General features: G+C 48.2%; 1 protein-coding gene across 4 annotated transcripts in view; it reads right to left on the reverse strand.

Moving 5' to 3' along the window:
• LOC147444605 (uncharacterized) overlaps window positions 1-23,997 on the reverse strand; it is a 72,024-nt gene that overhangs the window by 28,292 nt on the left and 19,735 nt on the right. For all 4 annotated transcript variants that reach the window (XM_086527151.1, XM_086527153.1, XM_086527154.1 and 1 more), the window contains exons 6-8: window positions 1,318-1,404; window positions 1,124-1,223; window positions 556-1,043 (exon numbers count right to left, since the gene is read on the reverse strand). In XM_086527151.1, the coding sequence (XP_086383277.1) occupies window positions 556-1,043; window positions 1,124-1,223; window positions 1,318-1,404 (675 nt within the window). The remainder of the gene's footprint in view (window positions 1-555; window positions 1,044-1,123; window positions 1,224-1,317; window positions 1,405-23,997) is intronic.

Below are 23,997 nucleotides of genomic sequence, written 5' to 3' on the forward strand. Positions count from 1 at the left end.
TTAGAATGACAGTGCTCTACAGTGTGCAGCTGTACCAGGACCCACATGCGTACGTCCAAGCATGCACACTCATACATAATTTTACATACACGCATGTACACAGACCACAAACACACAGAAAATTATTATGTGTATGTTCTCATATCCATACATACTTACACAGAGTGCACACGAATGCACACATGCACAGGCCTCACAAACACAGATAGAGACGTACTTACATACATAGAAGGACATACATACACTGGGAATGTACATATAACTTTATTTATTTATTTATTTAGCCATATTTAACAATAAGGATCTGAGCTACCCTTTAGAAAATGTATCAGAAAACAGTACAAAATCTTCGAAATTTGACGGTCAAGGGTTCCCAATAGAAATCAACCCTGGACATGAGTAAAGCTGTATTTGAGTATCCAGGTATATAAGACAACCAGATACCATTAAGCCTCGAGTCTTTAAAGATACACTCTGATGATAGGAAAAACTTTATCATGTCGTTAAAAATTTCATACAAGAAACCAATGATTAGAAAAATTTTGCTACTGTTACCTTTCAAGGTGAGCACTCTTGAGCCGATTCTTGCTTTTTGAAGCTTCAAGGGTCACAGGAGTTTGAGGATCAGCTGACATGAATGAACCAACTGACTGTGGAATATTTTTGCCAACATCAGGTTTTGCAGAAGAGCCCTCACCAGAATGGGCTCCTGCCAAGGAAGCCTTCCCATCATCTAAAGCACTGCTGTCCAACGATGCACGAGCCATACTTAAAAAGGCTTCAATTGATTTGAATGGGGGACTCTGATTATGGCCAACTTTATTGACGAAGTAAGGCAAACACGCAGACCCATTAGCTTGAGTGCCTGCTGGCAAATATTTCTGGAGGAGAGTAGTGCCAGGAAAAGTCATCAAGCTCAATTTACTCAGCTCCCGTTGCTCTTGAGGACTCAACTTCATAAACCTGAAAGCACCCATCCAGGTATCCAGTAGCTCAGGAACTGCAGGCAGTATCAATTTTTCAACTCCGATACTTCTCAGCATCTGGCAGTAGCAAAAGTTTAGCTTCAATCATCTGCAAAGGAAGAGAAAAAAGCATGGAACATAACGGATTTTGAATTAACCTCTTCAAGAGCATGCATCAAGCGGCGGCACATTCCTTGCCTACGATACTGATATCGCGTACCAACAAGAGGCATCTCAGCGAGCCTGGCCCCATGTACTCTATAACAGGGCACAGCAATGAAGACTCTACACAAGTCAGTTCTGGACATTGAAAGGCACAAACCACAAGTAACTTTGTGACCAACTAGACTACCTGATTGTGGCAACTGATATGATTTCATCTCCCCTTTCCAAAACAATTGTGTAGAATCCAGAGTAATTGAGTCTCATAACCCTGGATCTGAAACAAGAACAAACCTCTCTCTCTCTCTCTCTCTCTCTCTCTCTCTCTCTCTCTCTCTCTCTCTCTCTCTCTCTTCTCTCTCTCTCCTCTCTCTCTCTCTCTACATCGACGAGATCTCCCGACTACAATACTGCGAGCAGGGGAGAGGGAGACGACTTGGCAGGTACTCCGGTCCACATCATGTTATATGCTGATGATATTTGTGTGATTTCAGAGTCACCCGAGGGCTTGCAACGCCATCTTGAGGCCTTGGACGAATTCAGCACACACACAGGGGGTGACTGTGAACCTTGGCAAAACCAAGGTTATGATCTTTCACACATCCAGTGCAGTGAGAGCCTGCCACCTTCACAGCAGCAGAGGACAGATTGATGTAGTCCACCCCTATGTCTACCTTGGCATCACATTCACCAGCCTACCAGGACCCTTCACTATGAGGCAGGCTGCTGCTGACAGGCTCACCCGAGGATATGCAGCTCTGGCCATGCTAGAGCGGAGATGCCACCAGGCACACTTCAGGAACCCCGCACGAAGGGGTGGCTTTTCGACACCTTAGTCACCCCGGCCTTGATGTACTCGGCGGCAGTATGGGCACCAGGATTGACAGCTGACCAGTGGACACAGCTTGAGAGGCCACAGATATGTATGATCTCACGCTTGCTCCGCAGCAAGAAGACAGTGCCACATGACATTATTAGAGCCGAGCTCGCCACACCACCCATGGTGTAGAGGCACTATTCCAGACAGTCTGCTTCATCCAGAGGATGAGAGAGCTACCTCCTGACAGACTTACTCGTAGAGCATTTGAGGCAGCTATACAGCTATCAGAGAGTGGGCATGAGAGAGCATGGTACTCACAGGTCAGAGCATGGTTTGAGGGACACGGTCTTGACATGGAGAGCCTACCACCTTTCCAGTACGACCCCCACTCACCATATGTTCACCTCTCTCGCAGTGAGAGGAACTTGGTACTGAGACAGGATCTGTGGCAGCTATACACTAGGAGAGTCTGGAGTCACCTGGCTTAGGGACGAGGAGGTCAGATTACAGAGACCAGTTTCTCACCATATTGTCTGGGGGGTTCATACAGAGACCACGCTACATGGACACATATATGCCACATAGCTCACGGGTGGCGATTGGTCAGCTGAGAGTGGCTTCACACAGGTTAGAGATTGAGATCGGGAGACATACTGGGTCCCCAGGGAGGAGCGCGTCTGCAGAGCCTGCACAGAGGAGGTGGAGAGTGAGGAGCACTTTGTATGTAGATGCAGAGCATACACTGAGATCAGAGGCAGGTTTGAGCCCTATTCAGAGGACAGCCCACTCTCCGAGAGATCATGGACTCTCGGATCAGAGACAGCTCGGACGGTTCTTACTAGAGATACAGAGCCATCGGGACACACTACTACAGCCACACACAGCTACACAGACAGAGGGGAGACAGTCGCAGCTCACAGACTTCTTTCAGAGGATTACCGCCCCTCCCCCACCAGACACTCAGAGGGAGTGACACTCCCACAGGCGGAGGTGAGCCGAGCTAGACGACGACCACGAGTCACAGGCTACAGGGGCGCGCGCTCCCCACCACCGACAGATCGAGGAGATCCGAGCCCGGGAGCGCCGTGCCACTGAGGAGCGAGTGGCCCAGATGAGGCCGACCCGACAACTTTCATCCGGGCAGCCTTGGCACCAGACCCGCCCATGTACCACATCTTACATCCCCCCATTAGTACAGGATGGAGCTAGATAGCTTGATGCATTCTCATGATTGTACTACCTTGAGCATATAGACATGCATATACCCCTAGAGATAGAGCTCCATCCCTCCTCAGATACCCACTACCTACATTCAGTTCAGTTTTGTATCAGTTTTGTTTCATTTGTCATTCCGATAGACGGATGACATACACACCATGTACATTTGATTTGTCTCATAGGCCGATTTCGGCCTGACATAGACGTTAAAAATCTTTCTTTCTTTCTCTCTCTCTCTCTCTTCTCTCCTCTCTCTCTCTCTCTCTCTCTCTCTCTCTCTCTCTCTCTCTCTCTCTCTCTCTCTCTCTCTCTCTCTCTCTCTCTCTCCACAGTGGATCAGGAGGTCAGCACCTACATTCACATACGGCCAGGAGACTGTGGAGTACACAGACGCTTACACTTACCTTGGAGTGGTTTTCAGAGGACCTGCATTCTCACTCAGAAGAGCAGCTGAGACCAGACTTACTAGAGCCCACGCAGCATTGGGTAGATTGGAAAGGATGTGTTCGCAGGTTCAGTTTCAGGAGCCCCGGACGAAGCTCTGGCTCTTTGACACCTTGGTGGCTTCAACATTGCTTTATGGAACCGAGATATGGGGACCTTCACTGGATCACCACGGGAGGCAGGGTCGCACAGGCGGTTGGGGGAACATGGAGAAACCTCTCGTCTCTATGATCTCGCGGCTCATTAGAGCCAAGGCATCAGTACCACGAGCCATTATCCGAGCAGAGCTAGCGGCCCCCCCACTAGTGGTGGAGGCGCTCACCAGATCAGTCTCCTTCATAAGCCGCACATGGGAACTTCCTAGAAACAGATATGCTCGCATAGCACTTGAATCCTCTCGACAGTTAGCCATACAAGGAGATACAACATGCTGGTATGGGGAGATGACATCATGGTTTCAGGCACATGGGTTCAGCATCGACAGGCTGCCACCACTCCATTACTTATTGGATGCACCATCTCTCACTCTTACACAGTCAGAGATCACCAAGCTCATCCGCCAAGACCTGACCCAGCTAGACACCAGGAGGACATGGATACAACCAATACAGGAATTCGGCACGAAGATGGCTTTCTACAGAGACCACCTTCTCCAGCTTACGAAAGATGGTTTTGGGACGAGACCCAAATATATGGATACCCACTTGTCTCATGGGATACGATGTGCTATTGGCCAGTTACGCACATCCTGTCACCAGTTGCAGATTGAAACTGGGACAACGGAGTACCAGCAGAAGACAGGACATGCCCCTTGTGTAACATGGAACCTGAGACAGAGCTACACTATACATGCCGCTGCCCCGTCTACTACGAGATACGAGGCCGATTCCACTGCCTGTTCAGAGAGGGTTTTGGACCACTCTCAAGAGTCATGGGATACGAAGATCAGAGATGTCTGGGTTTGTTGTGATTCAGCTATCCCAACAAGCCGCCCATTTTTTGTTTAATTTGTTGCTTGGCTCACATCGACCAGCTTAGGACCCCATAGTATATATCTTTGTTTTGTATTGTTGGTAGGTTATTAGGTTATTTTGTTACTCTGACTTTGTATCAGATCCACCACTTTGTAACTTTCGAGTCTCATAGGTCATTATGGCCTTTTGAAGACGTTAATATAACATTTCATTTCTCTCTCTCTCTCTCTCTCTCTCTCTCTCCTCTCTCTCTCTCTCTCTCTCTCTCTCTCTCTCTCTCTGCTGCTGCTCTGCTCCAACGCGCGCTGCTGCTATGCCCTCGCGCGCCCTGCTGCTGCTGCACTTGCACGCGGTGCTGCCCCCCCCCCCCCCCCCCCCCCCCCCCCCCCCTGCGCTGCCTCTGCAACCTCGCCCCCCCCCCCCCCCCCCCCCCGCCCCGCTCCGCCTACAACTGCGCTACACCCCGCTCCCACGCTCCCCGCGTATGGCATCCCCCCCCCCCCCCCCCCCCCCTCCCTCTTTTCTTCTACGCGTAGAGCATCCCCTATCCCCCTTTTTCTACGCGTAGAGCGTCCCCCCCCCCCCTTTTTCTTCTACGCGTAGGGTTCCCCCCCTCTTTTACTCGTAGGATGTCTCCCTCTCTTCTTCTACGCGTAGGAGGTCTTTAAATTTTTATTTTTTATTTTATTTTATTTATAAAAAAAAACCCCGCCCCCACCACCATGTAACTCTCGGGCCTCATAGGTCATTATGGCCTTTTGAAGACTTTAATATAACATTAATTTAATATTTAATTTAATTTAATACTTTAATATAACATTTCATTTCATTTATACCATACTCTACCCCCCCCTCCCCCCCCCCCCCCCTCCCCTCCTTCACTTTTGTTTTCGAGACACACACACACACATAGCTGAGCATATTGAGGGCACCTGGCCACACCGCCTCGCGCTCCACCACTCGTCGCGATCACCGCCAATGTGGGTGCACACGTACATCCAATGACTCCCAGCCGCCGCGCCCGCTGCGAGGGTGGGTGCACACGTACACCTAACTCCCTTGCGGACGACGATCAAGCATGAGGAAGATGAACGATAAAGCCGACCCCCTAGAGGATGCCATTCAAAAATGCAAAGAGGAGATGACGGAGATCATGACCAAGATGAACCACAACCTCTGGGGCACAATAAACATACTCGAAGGACGCGTGCTGATCCAAGAGAGCAAGATAAGCACGCTAGAAGACCGAGTGACGACCCAAGAGGAAGAGATCGCGTCCCTCAAGAAAGAGCTCGTCGAAGCACGATCAAGAAACACACTGGAAGAGGGCGAACTCCAACCCTCAGTAATCGAAGAAATCAACACGATAAAGGAGCAAGTACGGGCCATCAAAGGAGAAGAGCAGCATAAAGAAATGACGACTTCTTGGGTGGATGTTCTTACCAAAACTCAACAGAAGGCGGACGAAGCCGAGAAATGGATCAAGGTGGCCAAGAAAGGAAAAGGCAAGGACATAACGCCCACGCCCACACCCAACATCATCATTAATCAGACACTAGAGGAGGAGCAGAGGAGAAGGGTGCACGCTTTACATGTGAGAATTTGCGGTCTTAAAGACAAAGGCAATGTGGACGAAGAAGTAAAAGAACTCACAGCCCTGATGGGGATTCATGAGCCAACGCACACAAGGGCATGGAGAGTGGGCAATATAAAAAAAAATGGAAGCAGTGGAGAAACCTCAAAAGAAAGAGCACTCATCCTCCGTTTCCCCTCCATGGAAGCAAAGAAGTCATTCTTGAAGAAAAGACCAACTCTTAAAGAGACTGGCATCTTTCTCGGGGATGATCTAACCCTCTCCCAAATCGCTCATATGCAGGAAGTAATGCCGGAGATTAGAGCGACAAGGGAAAAAGGCAAGATCGCTTTTTACCGAGACGGAAAAGTGGTAATACTAGAACGACGCTACACATGACGGTGCGAGACTTATGGGACCACACTCAAAGTAGCTGCCTGGAACTGCAATGGATCTATGCGTCTTGATGTGGGTGCCTTTGAGGATAGCTTTACTAGAAGAGACATCATCTTTTACTATGAGACACACGAGGCCCCACGGCAATCCATGCCTCACATCAGTGGATACAGGTGGGAAACAGCCTACAGACAGGAGACACGCTCAGAGCACAGAGGGCGGGGCTCGGGGGGAGCGGCAGTGTTATTTAGAGAGGATCTGCAGCCACTGATACATATAGCACGCAGGGACGAGCAGGCTAGGTACATGTGGGTGCGACTGAAAGCAGAGACAGGCAGATACCTCTATCTAGCTATTTGCTACTTTCCCCCGAGTACATCAGTTTATGCATCACCCAGTCCCTTTCTCTATTTTGGATGATGACATATGGGAGTTCTCTAGGGACGGTGACATTATCATCCTAGGGGACTTCAATGCTAGGACTGCCCATCACCAGGCAGTGTTTTATGATACTTCAGAGGAGATGCTAAGAGAGCTAGATGTTGTAGAGACGGGCCTTTCCAGACTATCACACGATGTGGAATGTACTGAGTATGGGCAACACCTGATAGACATGGGTACTGCACATGGACTGGCCATCTTGAACGGCCTACAGAGATTTCCTGCTTCGGGAAGTTTTACATGCTTCCCACACAGACATGGAGCCAGCACAGTAGACTATGTCATGGCACAGCCGAATCTCATCTCTAGTATCCAGGATCTCACAGTTGAACCCAGACCGATCGGGTGGCGGTGGATCATGCTCTGGTGTCGATGACCATCTCCTTCCAGTTCAGTGTAGCACACAGGCCACGAGTAGCAGCCCCTACTCGCTACACATTCACACGGGAGACGGATTCTGTATACATGGACAGAATATACAAACGCCTATGCACTGAGGACCCGGGGCGACCTCTGGAAGAGCTAACTACTATACTGACACAGACATTACATGAGGCAGCAGCAGAAGCATACCCACACACCCAGCCTGAGCAGAGCCGCCGATCAGGGAGCATGCCTCAGAACAGCTGGTACGATGAGGAGTGCCGCCAGACTAGAGCCAGACTTCAGAGGGAGGTGTTGTTGGGGGACGTCAATCACAGATTGACTTCCGACGCCTGGTGCGGCCGAAGAAGAGGGCTTTTTTGGCTCGACTCGAGCAGGATCTATATCAGTTATTCTTGAGTCAGGACTCGCATGAGGCGTGGCGGCTCTTTCATGAGAAGTCCCCCCCCCCCCCCCCCCCCCCCCCCGCTATTTCCTCCACAGAGACCTGGGGCAGTACGCATCATCTTTGTACACATTACCTGGACAGCCGCCCCTCCCCAACCCCCCCGATCCATGTCCACACGCATGTGTCTTTTTCACCGCTGAGATGGTGAAGAAAGCTATTGATAGGATGAAGACTGGGAGAGCATATGATCATGATGGCCTAGTCGCTGAGCATTTCATGCATGCCAAAGACCTACTAGCAGAGCTTCTAGCAGTTATGTTTAACCGTGCCATGTGTGAGGGCCTACCGGACACGTGGAGCCTATCTACGATCGTACCTATCTTCAAATCAGGAGACCCCATGGAGCCTGGGAATTACCGCACTATTATGATTGGGCACACACTGGCAGGGTTGTATGCATCCATTCTGGAGCAACAGCTGAGTAGATGGGCAGAGAGGGAAGGGATACGTGCAAGCAGGATTCAGGAGAGGCTTCTCTACTCTTGACCATATCCTAACACTCAGGGCCATCATCGAAGAAGGCAGATCTCATGGGAGACGGATCTATTGTAGCTTTGTGGACTTCCGCAAAGCTTTCGACACGGTACCCAGAGCTAGACTCATGCGCAGACTACAAGAAATGGGAGTACCCACAGAACTCATTTGGGGGATCATGGCATTGTACAGATCAGTAGTAGGGCATGTACGCACCCCGGAGGGACTTTCTACACCGGTTTACTCCACTATTGGGGTGAAGCACGGCTGCCCGCTCTCTCCTACTCTTTTCGGTATGCATGTGGATGAGGTTTCTGACTACATTGACAGCGATGGGGATAAAGGGGCTCAGTTGGCAGGGACATGGATTCCACTTTTGTTATATGCTGATGACATAGTGTTGCTCTCCGAATCCCCAGAAGGAATGCAACGTCAATTGGATGCTTTGCATACGTTTGCCCACGAAAGTGGTTTGTCTGTCAACCTGGGTAAAACCAAGGTTATGGTGTTTAATACCACCCCACAGTGGATCAGGAGGTCAGCACCTACATTCACATACGGCCAGGGGACTGTGGAGTACAAAGACGCTTACACCTACCTTGGAGTGGTTTTTAGCGGACCTGCATTCTCACTCAAAAGAGCAGCAGAGACCAGACTTACTAGAGCCCACGCAGCATTGGGTAGATTAGAGAGGATGTGTTCACATGTTCAATTTCAGGAGCCTCGGACGAAGCTCTGGCTCTTTGACACCTTGGTGGCTTCAGCATTGCTCTATGGAACCGAGATATGGAGACCTTCACTGGATCACCACGGGAGGCCGGGTCGCTCAGATGGATGGGGGAACATGGAGAAACCTCTCGTCTCTATCATCTCGCGGCTCATTAGAGCCAAGGCATCAGTACCACGGGCCATTATTCGAGCAGAGCTAGCGGCCCCCCCACTTGTGATGGAGGCGCTCACCAGATCAATCTCCTTCATAAACCGCACATGGGCACTTCCTAGAGACAGATATGCTCGCATAGCACTTGAATCCTCTCGACAGCTAGCCATACAAGGAGATACAACATGCTGGCATGGGGAGATGACATCATGGTTTCAGGCACATGGGTTCAACATAGACAGGCGGCCACCATTCCAGTACTCATTGGATGCACCATCTCTCACTCTTACAAAGTCAGAGATCACCATGCTCATCCGCCAAGACCTGACCCAGCTAAACACCAGGAAGACATGGATACAACCAACACAGGAATTGGGCACGAAGATGGCTTTCTACACAGACCACCTCCTCCAACTTACAGAAGATGGTTTTGTGGCGAGACCCAGATACATGGATACCCACTTATCTCATGGGATACGATGTGCTATTGGCCAGTTACGCACATCTTCTCACCAGTTGCGGATTGAGACTGGGAGATACAGCGGAGTACCAGCAGAGGACAGGACATGCCCCTCGTGTAACATGGAACCTGAGACAAAGCTACACTATACATGCCGCTGCCCCGTCTACTACGAGATACGAGGCCGCTTCCATTGCTTGTTCAGAGAAGGTTTTGGACCACTCTCAAGAGTCATGGGATACGAAAATCAGAGATGCTTGGGTTTGTTCTTGCTCGAGCTGCGCAGACACAGAGATAGCCTGATGAATGGCGAGGCTAGCTAGTCTCAAAGACGGATCACAAACTTCTTCAGAGCAGACACGGAACAGCCGCAAGAGCCACTCCCACAGCAGAGCTCCCCCCCGTCTCACACCAGAGGCACACTAATTGACCGAGCAATTGAATTGGGGAAATCCAGGCGCCCGCGCCTGCAAAGAACTACACAGCATCGACGAAGGCTACGACAGAAAATTCGGAGCACGCTGGCCAGGCATACACGACGCCCGGTTAGACTACTAACCATGGAGGAAATTGATGAGATTCGCCAACGACCGATGCTAGATCTCTTGTGATTCAGCTATCCCAACAAGCCGCCCATTACTCTGCTTAGTCTTTTGCCTGGCTCACATCGACCAACTTAGGACCCAATAGTATATATCTTTGTTTTGTACTGTTGTTAGGTTATTCTCTTACTCTGACTTTGTATCAGATCCACCACTTTGTAACTTCGGGTCTCATAGGTCATTGTGGCGTTAATATAACATTTCTCTCTCTCAGTATTCTATGATACTTCTGAGGAAATGCTGAGAGAAGTGGATTTATCACAGAAGGGGCTTACTAGAAACTCACAGGATAAAGAACACACTGAATATGGGAGACATCTCATGGAGATGGCAACTATACATAGTTTGGCCATACTTAATGGTCTAGAGAATTTCCCTTTATCTGGGGGATTCACATGCTTCACGCACAGGCATGGGGCCAGTACAGTGGATTATGTCATGACTTCACCAAGCTTTATTTCTAGTATCGAGGACTTTAAGGTGGGACCTAGACCGGTTGGGATTGCAGTGGATCATGCTCTCTTGACCTTATCAATCTCCTTCCAATACAATGCCTCTCAAGTACAAAGGAAGAAGACACAAGATATACTTTCACGCCAGAGACTGATTCAATCTATGTGGAAAAGATCTATAATAGGATGTGGGCAGCCGAGCCAGTATATATTGTAGAGGAGATTACTTCTCAGCTAACAGATATACTACATGGAGCAGCACAAGAGGCATACCTACATACTCAACCTGATCAGAAGAGAGGATCTGGGAACATGCCTCAAAACAGTTGGTACGACAAGGAATGCAGAGAGACGAGAACCTAGGTCCAGAAAGAGCTTACACTTGGGATCATCACATATAAGCAGTCTCGGATTGCTCTTCGGCGTATAGTACGTCACAAGAAAAGGGCATTTTTAGCCAAACTTGAGAAGGATTTATATCAGCTCTTCTTGAGTCAGGACTCACATGAGGCCTGGCGTTTATTTCACGAGCACTCATCGCCTCCGACAATTACTACTCCTGAGATTTGGGGTCAATATGTAACATCATTATATATGGTATCTGGACAGCCTCCATTACCAGATCCGCTAGAGCCATGCCCTGCTACTAGTACTTTCTTTACTACGGAAATGGTGGAAAAAGCCATTGATAAGATGAAGACAAGAAGAGCATATGATCATGAGGGTTTAATAGCAGAACATCTGATCCATGCCAGGGATCTACTTTCAGAAGTCCTTGCTCGTCTGTTTAATCGGGTCATGTGTGAAGGATTACCTGAATCTTGGAAATTATCTACTATCGTACCTATTTTCAAGTCAGGGGATCCTATGATACCTCGGAACTACCGTACCATTATGGTAGGTCACACATTGACCCGACTGTACGCATCCATTCTTGAACAAAAATTGAGTAGATGGGCAGAGAATGAGGGCATAAGGGCAACAGGACAAGCTGGATTCAGGAGGGGTTATTCCACTTTAGATCATATTCTTACGCTCAGAGCCATTATTGAGGAAGGAAGAGCAAGCGGGAGAAGGATGTATTGTTGCTTTGTGGATTTTCGGAAAGCTTTTGATACAGTACCAAGGGCCAGATTGATGCGCAGGATGCAAGAGTTAGGGGTCCCCAAAGAGATTATTTGGGGGATCATGACCTTATACGGGTCAGTAACTAGTTATGTACGTACTCCAGAAGGGGATTCCAACATTGTTCATTCCACCGTTGGAGTAAAGCAAGGTTGCCCACTGTCCCCTACTTTATTTGGTATGTATATAGATGAGGTATCAGATTACATTGATAGAGAGAGTGACAGAGTTGCTCAGATTGCAGGGTCATGGATCCCTTTGTTGTTGTATGCAGATGATATTGTATTGATAGCAGAATCACCAGATGGAATGCAGAGGCAGCTAGATGCATTACATAAATTCGCGGAGGACAATGGACTGTCAGTAAACTTGGGTAAAACCAAAGTTATGGAGTTTAACACCACACCGCAGTGGGTTAGGAGATTGGCACCTACATTTGCATATGGCCAGGATACAGTAGAGTACACAGATGCACACACATACCTTGGTGTGGTATTTGCAGGACCGAAGTTTACTCTTAAGAAAGCAGCGGATGCTAGATTGTCTAGAGCCTCTGCGGCCTTGAGAGGGTTGGAGAGGATGTGTTCACAAGTGCAATTTCAGGAACCACGAACAAAACTTTGGCTCTTTGATACTGTGGTGGCTTCGGCTATGCTTTATGGGGTCCAGATTTGGGGACCATCTGTGGATCAGGATAATTGGAAGTCAATGGAGAGACCTTTGGTATCTATGATTTCCCGAATGATTAGAGCCAAGGCCTCCGTACCACACGCGATTACCCGAGCGGAACTAGCTGCCCCTCCGATAGAAATTGAAGCTCTTACCAGATACATGGTTTGTGGGATACAAATAATTGCCGATATACTAGATTGGCCCTCGAATCCTCTCGACAATTAGCAATGAAAGGGGATACATCATGCTGGTATGCGCAACTGTCCTCGTGGTTTCAGAGACACGGGTTCAGTATGGAAAGATTACCCCCCTTCCAATACTCTCTTGAGGCTCCATCACTGGCAATTACACGAACGCAGATTAATAACATCATCCGTCAGGATCTTATACAGTTGGATACTAAGAGGACATGGGTAGACCCTACACAAGAATTGGGCACGAAGATGGCCGACTACAAAGAAAGCTTCCTACAGCTATCTGAAGATGGATTTGTGATTCGCCCGAGCTACATGGATACCCACCTGTCTCATGGTTTGAGATGTGCTATTGGTCAGATTCATACATCCTCACACCAGCCGGAAATTGAATTTGGCAGATTTAGGGGAATCCCACCTGAGAGCAGAATTTGCAAGTTATGTGGAATGGAGCCGGAGACAGAATTACACTACATATGCCATTGGTCAGATTCATACATCCTCACACCAGCTGGAAATTGAATTTGGCAGATTTAGGGGAATCCCAACTGAGAGCAGAATTTGCAAGTTATGTGGAATGGAGCCGGAGACAGAATTACACTACATATGCCATTGCACCGTATACTATGAGATACGTGGGCGTTTCCTTTGCCTATTTAAAGAAGGCTTTGGACCTCTAGATAGAGTCATGCAACACCAAGATCAAAGATGCTTATGCTTGTAACTACTGGAACTACATCGGCACAGGGATAATCTAATGAGAAGACAAAGAGCGCTACAGCCTCAGAGGCAGATCACAGATTTCTTCGGATCGAGAGAAGCAGGAGTGGAAGGAGAAGCAAGAGGCCAGCAGCCAGCACAAAGGAGTACCCACATTCATACCAAAGGCACCCTCATTGACAGGGCGATTGAGTTTAGAAAATCGAGACGACCACGACCGAGATGCAGAAGCACACTTCACCGGAGGAGACTACAACAAAGGATTAGAAGCATTCTAGCCAAACACCCAGAATGCTCCTAAGAAGTTTATTTAATACTCTGTATTTAGTTTTTCACATTTATTTTCACACTTTCACACTTTTCACACTTAGTACTTTAGTACTAAGGTACCCAGACATTGTAACAGATTCACCACTTTTGTATCAGTTTGGTCTTATAGGTCATTCTGTCCTTTTTGAAGACGTTAATATAACATTTCATTCTCTCTCTCTCTCTCTCTCTCTCTCTCTCTCTCTCTCTCTCTCTCTCATGCTCATGTAAACCGTTCCATCTCACAGACCGACTTCGGCCTCTAGCAAAAAAGCTTTCTTTCTTTTCTTTCTTCTATCTCTCTCTCTACGCTGTCTGCACCTGCGCGCTGTCCTCTGAAGAAGCCCACTGCTGGACCTGCGCGCTGACCCACTAAAGAAGCCAACTGCTGCCCACAGACCCGCCCCCCACCCCGCAGGTACAGCAACAGCAGAAAGTACAACAACAGAAAGTACAGCAGTAGAAGGTACAGCAGCAACAGACGGTCCGCCCAAAATCAGAAATCGCAGGCCTTCAGACAGCTACAAAATTCAGTGAATCTACCTAAGCTTACTCCAGATGAAAAGGTAGCACAAGGAATTGTGGGAGGATACATCACGTCGGAAGAACAAAGCACTTATTCTAAGTAAGGTCATTGTTTTCATTGTCACATTAAGGGTCACATAAAAAGAACATGTCCTAAACTTGAATCGAATGAATCTAAAGAACCCACAGCACCCACTACATTTGTCAATGCAATGAATGATAACACGTGTGTGCCCAAAGTTTCTCAGGACCCTTCCATTGATGATTCTCTCATTAAATGTTATGGTCGTACGTCGGGGCACCGTTTTGTCATATTGTTTGACCCAGATAGTATGCATGATGTGATCAGTTCCTCTCTTGTTGAGAGAGCCCGCCTCGAGGTTAGTCCGAGATCTCCTATCGAGGTCTCTGGCTTTCATCCCAGTATGGACGCTCTCATCACAGAGGAATGCCTTGATGTGTTGTTTGCAATTCAACAGACGGCCTTCGCTAGAAGATTTGTTGTTTCTCCTCTCTCACGATGTGATATGATTTTGGGCATTCGATGGTTTCGTGAGACTAACGCTCTCATTGATTTTGAGGCTAACACTATAACTCTCAATGCCAAAAGTGATTCTCCTATTGTCTTTCATGGAGTGGACATTGCTCCTTATCAATCTCTCATTGCTAATATGCAAGACAAGGTTGAAAGGATTCAGGATAAGGAGATTCTCTCAGTCTCTCTTTCTCCACAACATGACACACAGGATTTGCATGATTATGAGAAGCATGATGATTTGAAGGATAATGATTTGCATGATGATTTGGATGACAATGACAAGCATGATGATTTGCATGATCAAGATGTGATTTCTCACAAGCATGATGAGTTGCATGAAGATGATGTGATTGTTCACAAGGATGATGTGTTAGTGGATGCTTTTTCTAGCGAAGCTAACCTCGTTGTAGATTCGATCAATCACGAAGAACCGATCTTGGCTTTCGAGTCGAGGTCCAAAGAACCCCCACTGGACGATTCGATCATTCACGACGAACCGATCTTGGCTCTCGAGCCTTGGTCCAAAGAACCCTCACAGGAAGTATTATGTGTTCGCATGATTGATACGCACGCATTGTTCGAGTGTTTCATTCGTGACGGGTTCCTATATTTTAGTCAGCATCGTTATGTAATCCCTTTTCCTAGGCATGACATATTGTATGTTGAGCACGTTTCTCTCATGGATGAGCACGAATGTATGCGGATTGTTCATGACAAACTAAAAAAGTTGTATGTAAGGAAGTCGCATTCCATGTCTCTTCCTTGGCATGACACAGTTTCCGAAAGAGCACATGATAGTATGAGGACCAAGCACGGGCATTTCCATTGTGATTTGCCACAGTTGATTGATTTCGATCAAACAGAAAAGATTCGATCGCATTGTTTGCATGTGTTTGATGAACGGGTTGTCACTCCGTCTCTATGTTCATCTACATTGCATACACCGGCTTTAGAGAGGACGAGATTTTTTTCCTTCACTTTACATGGAATGGGTATGTTCATGGTTTTGTGTTGGAGATGGTTTCAGGAATTTTCAGCCATGGAGATTCTTGAAGACGGAAGAAGCAGGACTCTAGACAAAGTTGAAGCAAGGAAGGAGATTCAGAAGACTTTGTGTCGCTTTCGGCGCTGCCCAAAGAAGCAAGCGTTGCAGACCTTTATGAAGTTCAAGTACCGCACGACCCACACATCAGAGTGGGCCGGCGAAGAATCCCTTCCAGGATTCCAGATGCTTTTGGCGATCTCCCTTGACGCCATACAATTCGGTACCAGTACCTCACTTTGAAAAGGAGGGGATGTCACGTGACACATCCCAACCCTATGTGTCCGTGGACAAGCTACACCACAGCAGGGCTCAATCAGTCCAATCAGTTTAGATTAACAGTGATCTGGCACTTTTGTGAGTCTATTGTAGACCGTGCATGCCAAGTCACTGACTGTAGATGCATATCCTCCGGTTGCACACAGCATGATCATCAGTATTCCCTTCAGAATCCAACAGATTCAGTCATGGGAATTTTCCAATGCATTTAGCCTATTTTTCTATTTTTGGTTATTTTCACTTATTATTTTTAAGTGACTTTCCAACAAAAGTAGGTAGGACAATTTTGCTAAGTTAATATATAAGCAAACCCAAGTTAGCACTTTCTGGCAGAAGAGGTAGCAGGAGCTTCCCGCTCAACAGGCAACTTCTCAACAGTACCTGCCAGCACCCCCAGCGTTTTTGGATCCCATCCTCGCCGGGCAAGTTCCCATCCTCAGCGTTTTCTCAGCATCAGCCAGAGTTTTCCATTGCAGTTCCCGCCGGCATCAGCTGATCCCTTGCATGATCGCCCCCCAGCACCATTCAGCCCTAGCGTTTTTTCCCACATCAGCAGTAGCGTTTTTGCAAGCAGCAGAGCACATCAGCGTTTTGGTTTCCTGATCCAGAACAGCCTGGCGTTTTCGGCTAGCAGCAAAGGACATCAGCGTTTTTTATTCTCAGCCATTACCGCAGCAGATACACACAGTTTTCAGCCTATGACACAGTAGCAGATCAGCCCCAAGATAGTTGCAGATGTTCCCCCATTTTCAGCCATAAAAACGCAGCCAAAACAGTCATTTTCAGCCACCGAAACAGTCCCGAAATTCAGCGATTAGAAGAGCTCAAATTTCAGCCATCAAGTCGTCGTCGTCACCACCGTCGTCGTCGTCGGCATAGACCAATTGCATCAGTCCATTGCATACGCATTGTACACCTTTGTGCAATCAAAGTAGACCACTCTCGCCGACGAGAGTGGGACCTTCAGAGGAGGGTTTTACAACCTGTGGGGTGTCGTATCTCTTTTCTCTCCTTCTCTCAATCTCATTCACTTGCACGCACAATATATCCACGCACTTTGTTCGTGATCATAGCACTTTCCACGGAAGGCTCTCTCCTTCCCTAAGAACTAAAAGGAACCTTGAGCAATAAGGATCACTAATCTTGAGAAAATACAACATTCATTCCGCTGCACCTTACAATACTGAGTATGGACGACACTTGATAGACATGGGGACTGCACATGGATTGGCCATCTTGAATGGCCTACAGAGATTTCCCGATCCTGGAGGCTTCACATGCTTTCGACACACACATGGAGCCAGCACGGTGGATTATGTCATGGCACAGCCAAGCCTCATATCTAGTATACAGGATCTCATAGTTGGGCCTAGACCTGTGGGGGTGGCAGTGGATCATGCTATTGTGTCACTGACCATCTCTTTCCAATTCAATGTAGCACACATTCCACCGGTAGTAGCCCCTACTCGCTACACCTTCACGAGGGAGACGGATTCTATATACATAGACGGGATTTACAGGCGCCTATCCACTGAGGAGCCGGGGCAACCTCTGGAGGAGCTTACTACCATACTGACACAGACATTACATGATGTAGCAACAGAGGCATACCCACACACACAGCCTGAGCAGAGACGTCGTTCTAGGAGCATGCCTCAAAGCAGCTGATACAATGAGGAATGCCGTCATACTAGAGCTAGACTTCATAGGGAAGTGCTTTTGGGGGACATCACACACAGACAGTCAAAGCTTGACTTCCGACGCCTAGTGCGGCGGAAGAAGAGGGTAGTTTTGGCTCGACTAGAGCAGGATTTATACCAGCTATTCTTGAGTCAGGACTCGTGTGAGGCATGGACACAGTTTCTGGACAGCAGCCCCTTCCCCACCCCCCGATCCATGCCCACACACATGTGCCTTTTTCACCGCTGAGATGGTGAAGAAGGCCATTGACAGGATGAGGATTGGGAGAGCATATGATCATGATGGCTTAATGGCTGAGCATTTCATGCATGCCAAAGATCTACTAGCAGAGCTTCTAGCAGATATGTTTAACCATGCCATGTGTGAGGGCTTGCCTGATACTTGGAGCCTGTCTACGATCGTGCCTATCTTCAAGTCAGGAGATCCTATGGAGCCTGGAAATTATCCCACTATCATGATTGGACACACATTGGCACGGTTGTACGCATCCATTCTTGAGCAGCAACTGAGTAGGTGGGCAGAGAGGGAGGGAATGCGTGATGTTGGGCAGGCAGGGTTCAGGAGACGTTTCTCCACTCTTGACCATATTTTGACACTCAGGGCCATCATCGAGGAACGCAGATCCCGTGGGAGACGGATCTATTGTAGCTTTCTGGACTTCCGCAAAGCATTTGACACGGTACCCAGAGCTAGATTGATGCGCAGATAACAGGAGATGGGAGTACCCACAGAGCTCCTTTGGGGGATCATGGCATTGTACAGATCAGTAGGGCATGTAAGCACCTCAGAGGGTCTATCTACACCGGTTCACTCCACTATTGGGGTGAAGCAGGGATGCCCGCTCTCTCCTACTCTATTTAGTATGTATGTGAATGACGTTTCTGACTACATTGAGAGAGATGGTGATAGAGGGGCACCACTGGTAGGGACATGGATTCCGCTATTGTTATATGCTGATGATATTGTGTTGATCTCCGACTCTCCAGAGGGGATGCAACGTCACTTGGATGCTTTGCATAGGTTTGCCCATGAGAGTGGCTTGTCTGTCAACCTTGGTAAAACCAAGGTCATGGTCTTTAATACCACCCCACAGTGGATCAGGAGGTCAGCGCCCGTATTCACATATGGCCAGGAGACAGTGGAATATACAGAAGCTTACACTTACCTTGGGGTGCTTTTTAGTGGACCAGCATTTTCTTTGAGGAAAGCAGCAAGGACTAGATTGACCAGAGCCCATTCGACATTGGGGAGACTGGATACAGCCAGCACAGAAGTTGGGCACGAAGATGGCTTTCTACAAAGAGCATCTTCTCCAACTTACGGCGGACGGTTTTGTGACGAGGCCCAAATACATGGGCACCCACCTGTCTCATGGGATACGGTGTGCCATTGGCCAACTACGCACATCCTCACACCGGCTGCGGATCGAGACCGAGAGATACAGCGGAGTGCCAGCAAAGGACAGGACATGCACCCTGTGTGACATGGAGCCTGAGACAGAGTTACACTACACATGCCACTGCCCCGTTTACTACGAGATACGAGGCCGCTTCCACTGCTTGTTCAGAGAGAGCTTTGGACCACTCTCCAAAGTCATGAGGTACGAGGATCAGAGATGCCTGGGTTTGTTCCTGCTCGAGTTGCGCAGACACAGAGAGAGCCTAATGAGAGGAGAGGTTAGCCAGTCTCAGAGACACATCACAGACTTCTTTAGAGCAGACACTGGACACCCAGAGGAGCTACTACCACAGCATATCTTGTCACCTCACACGAGAGGCACATTGATCGATCAAGCCACTGAGCTGGGGAGATCCAGCCCACGACTGCGGAGGACTACACAGCATCGATGGAGGCTACATCAGAGGATTCGGATCACTTTGACCCGACATGCACGACGCCCGGTCAGACTACTGTCCATGGAGGAGATTGATGAGATCCGCCAACGACCGATGCTGGATTTCTTGTGACTTGTGATTTAGTTATCCCAGCTAGCTGCTTAGTTCACACCTACCACTTTAGGATCCCATAGTACTTTTGTTTTATCATTTTGTTACTCTGACTTTGTATCAGATTCACCACATTGTAACGCTTTGGTCTCATAGGTCATTTTGGCCTTTTGAAGACGTTATATAACATTTCATTTCATCATATCTCTCTCTCTCTCTCTCTCTCTCTCTCTCTCTCTCTCTCTCTCTCTCTCTCTCTCTCTCTCTCTCTCTCTCTCTCTCTCTCTCTGTGCTGCCCTGCACCCTCGCGCTCAGCTCTCACTGCTGCCCTGTTGTAGCCCCGCCCCCTCCTCGCGCTCTCCCCTTCTACCCCGCACCCCAGTGCTCTCCCCCCCCCCCCCTCCCTTGCTACCCCGCCCCCCTTGTGCTCTCCCTCTGCAGCCCGCCCCCCCCCCCCTCTCTGCTGTCTCATACGTAGAGAGAGAAATCGGGGAAAAAAGAGCGTAGAGAGAGAAAGTTGAAAGGAAATGCGTAGAGAGAGAGAGAGGGAAAATTAAAATTTAAAAATAAAAAAATCCAATTTTTTTTCTCTCTCTCTCTCTCTCTCTCTCTCTCTCTCTCTCTCTCTTCAATCATGTTAGTGCGGGTTTTTATCCACCCACGTTCCCCCCCCTCCCTCTTCTCGTTCCACACTGTCTTTTTTCTTCACTTCATTCTATTTCTCTCCCTTTCCTTTTTGCGGCCTTTAATCATGAGGAAACAAAATGGCAAGGATGACCCGACGGAGGATGCCATTCAAAAATGCAAAGAAGAAATGAGCGAATCCATCAACAAGATCAACCGCCACCTCCTAGGTACTATTAAGGCACTCGACGAGCGCGTGTCGGCACACGAAAGCACGATACATACACTTGAGGATCGTGTGAAGGGCCAAGATGAGGAAATCGCACTACTCAAGAAAGAGCTTGCAGAGGTGCGATCGCAAAATGTCGGGAGAGCTTCAACCCTCAGTGATTGAAGAGCTTAACACGATTAAAGAACAAGTGCGGACCATCAAAGAAGGTGAGGAGCAACAAAAAGAAATGACGACCTCGTGGGTAGATGTCATCACAAAGACCCAACAAAAAGCAGAAGAGGCCGAGAAATGGATCGAGATTGTCAAGAAAGGGAAAGGCAAGGAAATAAACCCCACCCCCACACCAACTATCATTAACCCGACACTGGAAGAGGAGCAAAGGAGACGTGTGCGAGCATTACACGTAAGGATATGTGGCCTCTGAGACCAAGATAATGTGGATGAAGAGGTGAAAGAACTCATGACTCGTGGGGGTTAACGAGCATACGCATACGAGGGCTTGGAGAGTGGGCAATAAGAAAAGTGGGAGCAACGAGGAAACCTCGAAGGAAAGGGCATCCTCCGTTTCCCCTCCATGGAAGCGAAGGACTTCTTGAAGAAGAGACCAACTCTAAAGAAGACGGGCATCTTTCTTGGAGATGACCTCACCCTCTCGCAGATTGCTCATATGCAAGAGGTAATGCCGGAAATTACAGCAGGAAGGGAGAAAGGGAAGATTGCTTTTTACAGGGATGGAAGGGTGGTGATATTGGAGCGGCGCTCCGCATGACGGTGCGAGACCTACGGGACCACACTAAAGATGGCAACCCGGAATCGTAATAGGTCACTCCGTCTGGATGTAGGTGCCTTTGAGGATAGTTTCACTGGGAGAGAGATCATTTTCTATTCTGAGACGCATCAAGCTCCTAGGCAATCCATGCCACAGGTGAGCGGATATAGATGGGACACAGCCTGCAGACAGGAGACCAGATCGGAGCATCGAGGATGCGGCTCAGGGGGAGTGGCAGTTTTATTCAGGGAGGAGTTGCAGCCATTGATATATATAGCGTGCAAAGATGAGCAGGCTAGGTACATGTGGGTGAGGCTAAGGGCAAAGACAGGCAGATACCTCTACATTGCTATTTATTACTTTCCTCCTAATACATCGGTATGCATCAGCTACAGGGCAATCCCCCTTTGCTATTTTGGATAATGACATATGGGAGTTTCCCAAGGACGGTGACATTATCATATTAGGGGACTTCAATGCTAGGACTGCCCATCACCAGACAATATTTTATGATACTTCCGAGGAGATGCTTAGGCGTTACAGAGATGGGCCTATCCAGACTATCACAAGATGAGGAGTACATTGAGTATGGCACATACTTGATAGATATGGGAAACACATAGATTGGCCATTTTAAATGGCCTCAAAGATTTTCGACAGCTGGAGGTTTTACATGATTTCCACATAGACATGGTGCTAGTACAGTGGAGGTCTCATTTCATTCTTACAAGATTTCATGGTGGGCACTAGGCCAATTGGAGTAGCAGTCGATCATGCTATCTTCTCTTTCACCCTTATGTTCCACTTCAACACAGCTCCATTAGGAGAGGTCCCCACGCACACTCGGTATACCTTCATGAGGGAGACGGATTCTGTGTATATGGATGCGATATATAGGCAGCCATGCACTCAGGAGCGGGGATGGCCACTAGATGAACTCACTCAAATATTGACAGAGACGCTCCATGTGCAGCATCAGAGGCATACCCCCACAGCCAACCTACACGGAGAAGATATGGGAGCATGCCTCAGAACAGTTGGTATGATGAGGAGTGTAAAGAGACGAGGATGAAATTACAGAGGGAAGTGCTCATGGGTATTACCACACATAGACAGTCAAGGATTATCTTTCGCCGCCTAGTGCGACGAAAGAAAAGGGCTTATCTATCTCAACTAGAGCGGGATCTGTATCACCTATTTATGAGTCAAGACTCAGGCGAAGCATGGAGGCTATTCCACGAGCATTCACCACCACCAGCGGTCACCTCCACAGAGAAATGGGGGGAATATGCCAGATCTCTCTACACAGCATCAGGGCAACCATCTTTACCGGACCCGCTAGAGATATGCCCAGAGACATGTACTTTCTTTATTGTCGAGAGGGTAAGGAAAGCCATTGACAGAATGAAGACAAGGAGAGCACATGATCATATGGTCTGGTAGCAAAGCACTTCATCCATGCCAGAGATATGCTTGCAGAGCTTCTTGCTATGATGTTTAATCGAGCCATGTATGAAGGCTTTCCTGAGACCTTGAGTATGTCTACGATTGTGCCTATTTTCAAGTCAAGAGATCCCATTATTCATGGAAATTATCGCACCATCATGGTTGGTCACACATTGGCTAGGCTGTATGCATCCGTTCTTGAGCAGGAGCTGAGTAGATGGGCAGAGCGAGTGGGCTAACAAGCACCAGGGCAAGCAGGATTCAGAAGAAGTTTCTCCACTCTTGACCAGATTCTGACACTCAGAACTATTATTGAGGAGGGTAGACACCATGGCAAGAGGATCTACTGTAGCTTTGTGAATTTCCACAAAGCTTTTGACACAGTGCCGAGAGCCAGACTTATACACAGACTACAGGACATGGGTGTGCCTATAGAGCTGATATGGGGTATTCTCGCTTTATACGGGACGGTGATGGGGCGGATACGCACTACTGAGGGGATGTCTGACATTGTCCACTCCACTATTGGAGTGAAGCAGGGATGCCCCCTATCTCCGACTCTTTTTTAGATGTATGTGGATGAGTTTTCAGACTATGTAGAGCGTCAAGAAGACAGAGAGGCTCAGCTAGCAGGGACATGGATTCCGTTGTTACTATATGCTGATGATATTGTGTTGATTTCTGACTCTCCAGAGGTGATGCAGCGTCATTTGGATGCTTTGCATACATTTGCTCGTGACAGTGGATTGTCTGTCAACCTTGGGAAGTGTTCAACACCACACCACACAGTGAGTCAAGAGGTCAGCACCCACATTTACGTATGGCCAGGAGAATGTGGAGTACACACATGCATATACCTATCTTGGGGTAGTTTTCAATGGACCGGTGTTTTCATTGAGGAGAGCATCAGAGACTAGACTCACGAGAGCATATGCAGCCTTGGGAGGACTGGAGAGGATGTGTTCACAGGTTCAGTTTCAGAAACCGCGAACAAAGCTCTGGCTTCTTGACCTCACCTATGCTCTACGGAGTTCAGGTATGGGGACCCTCAGTAGACCATCATGGGAGATTTGGCAACCCAGATGGATGGAGATGTATGGAGAGGCCTCTGGTCTCTATGATCGCTCGGATGATTCGGGCTAAGGCCTCAATGCCGCATGAGATTACCCGAGCCGAGCTAGC

Source organism: Adiantum capillus-veneris, chromosome 13, assembly GCF_014529385.1.
Source record: "Adiantum capillus-veneris isolate H3 chromosome 13, ASM1452938v2, whole genome shotgun sequence".
NCBI classification, from domain to species: Eukaryota; Viridiplantae; Streptophyta; class Polypodiopsida; order Polypodiales; family Pteridaceae; genus Adiantum; species Adiantum capillus-veneris.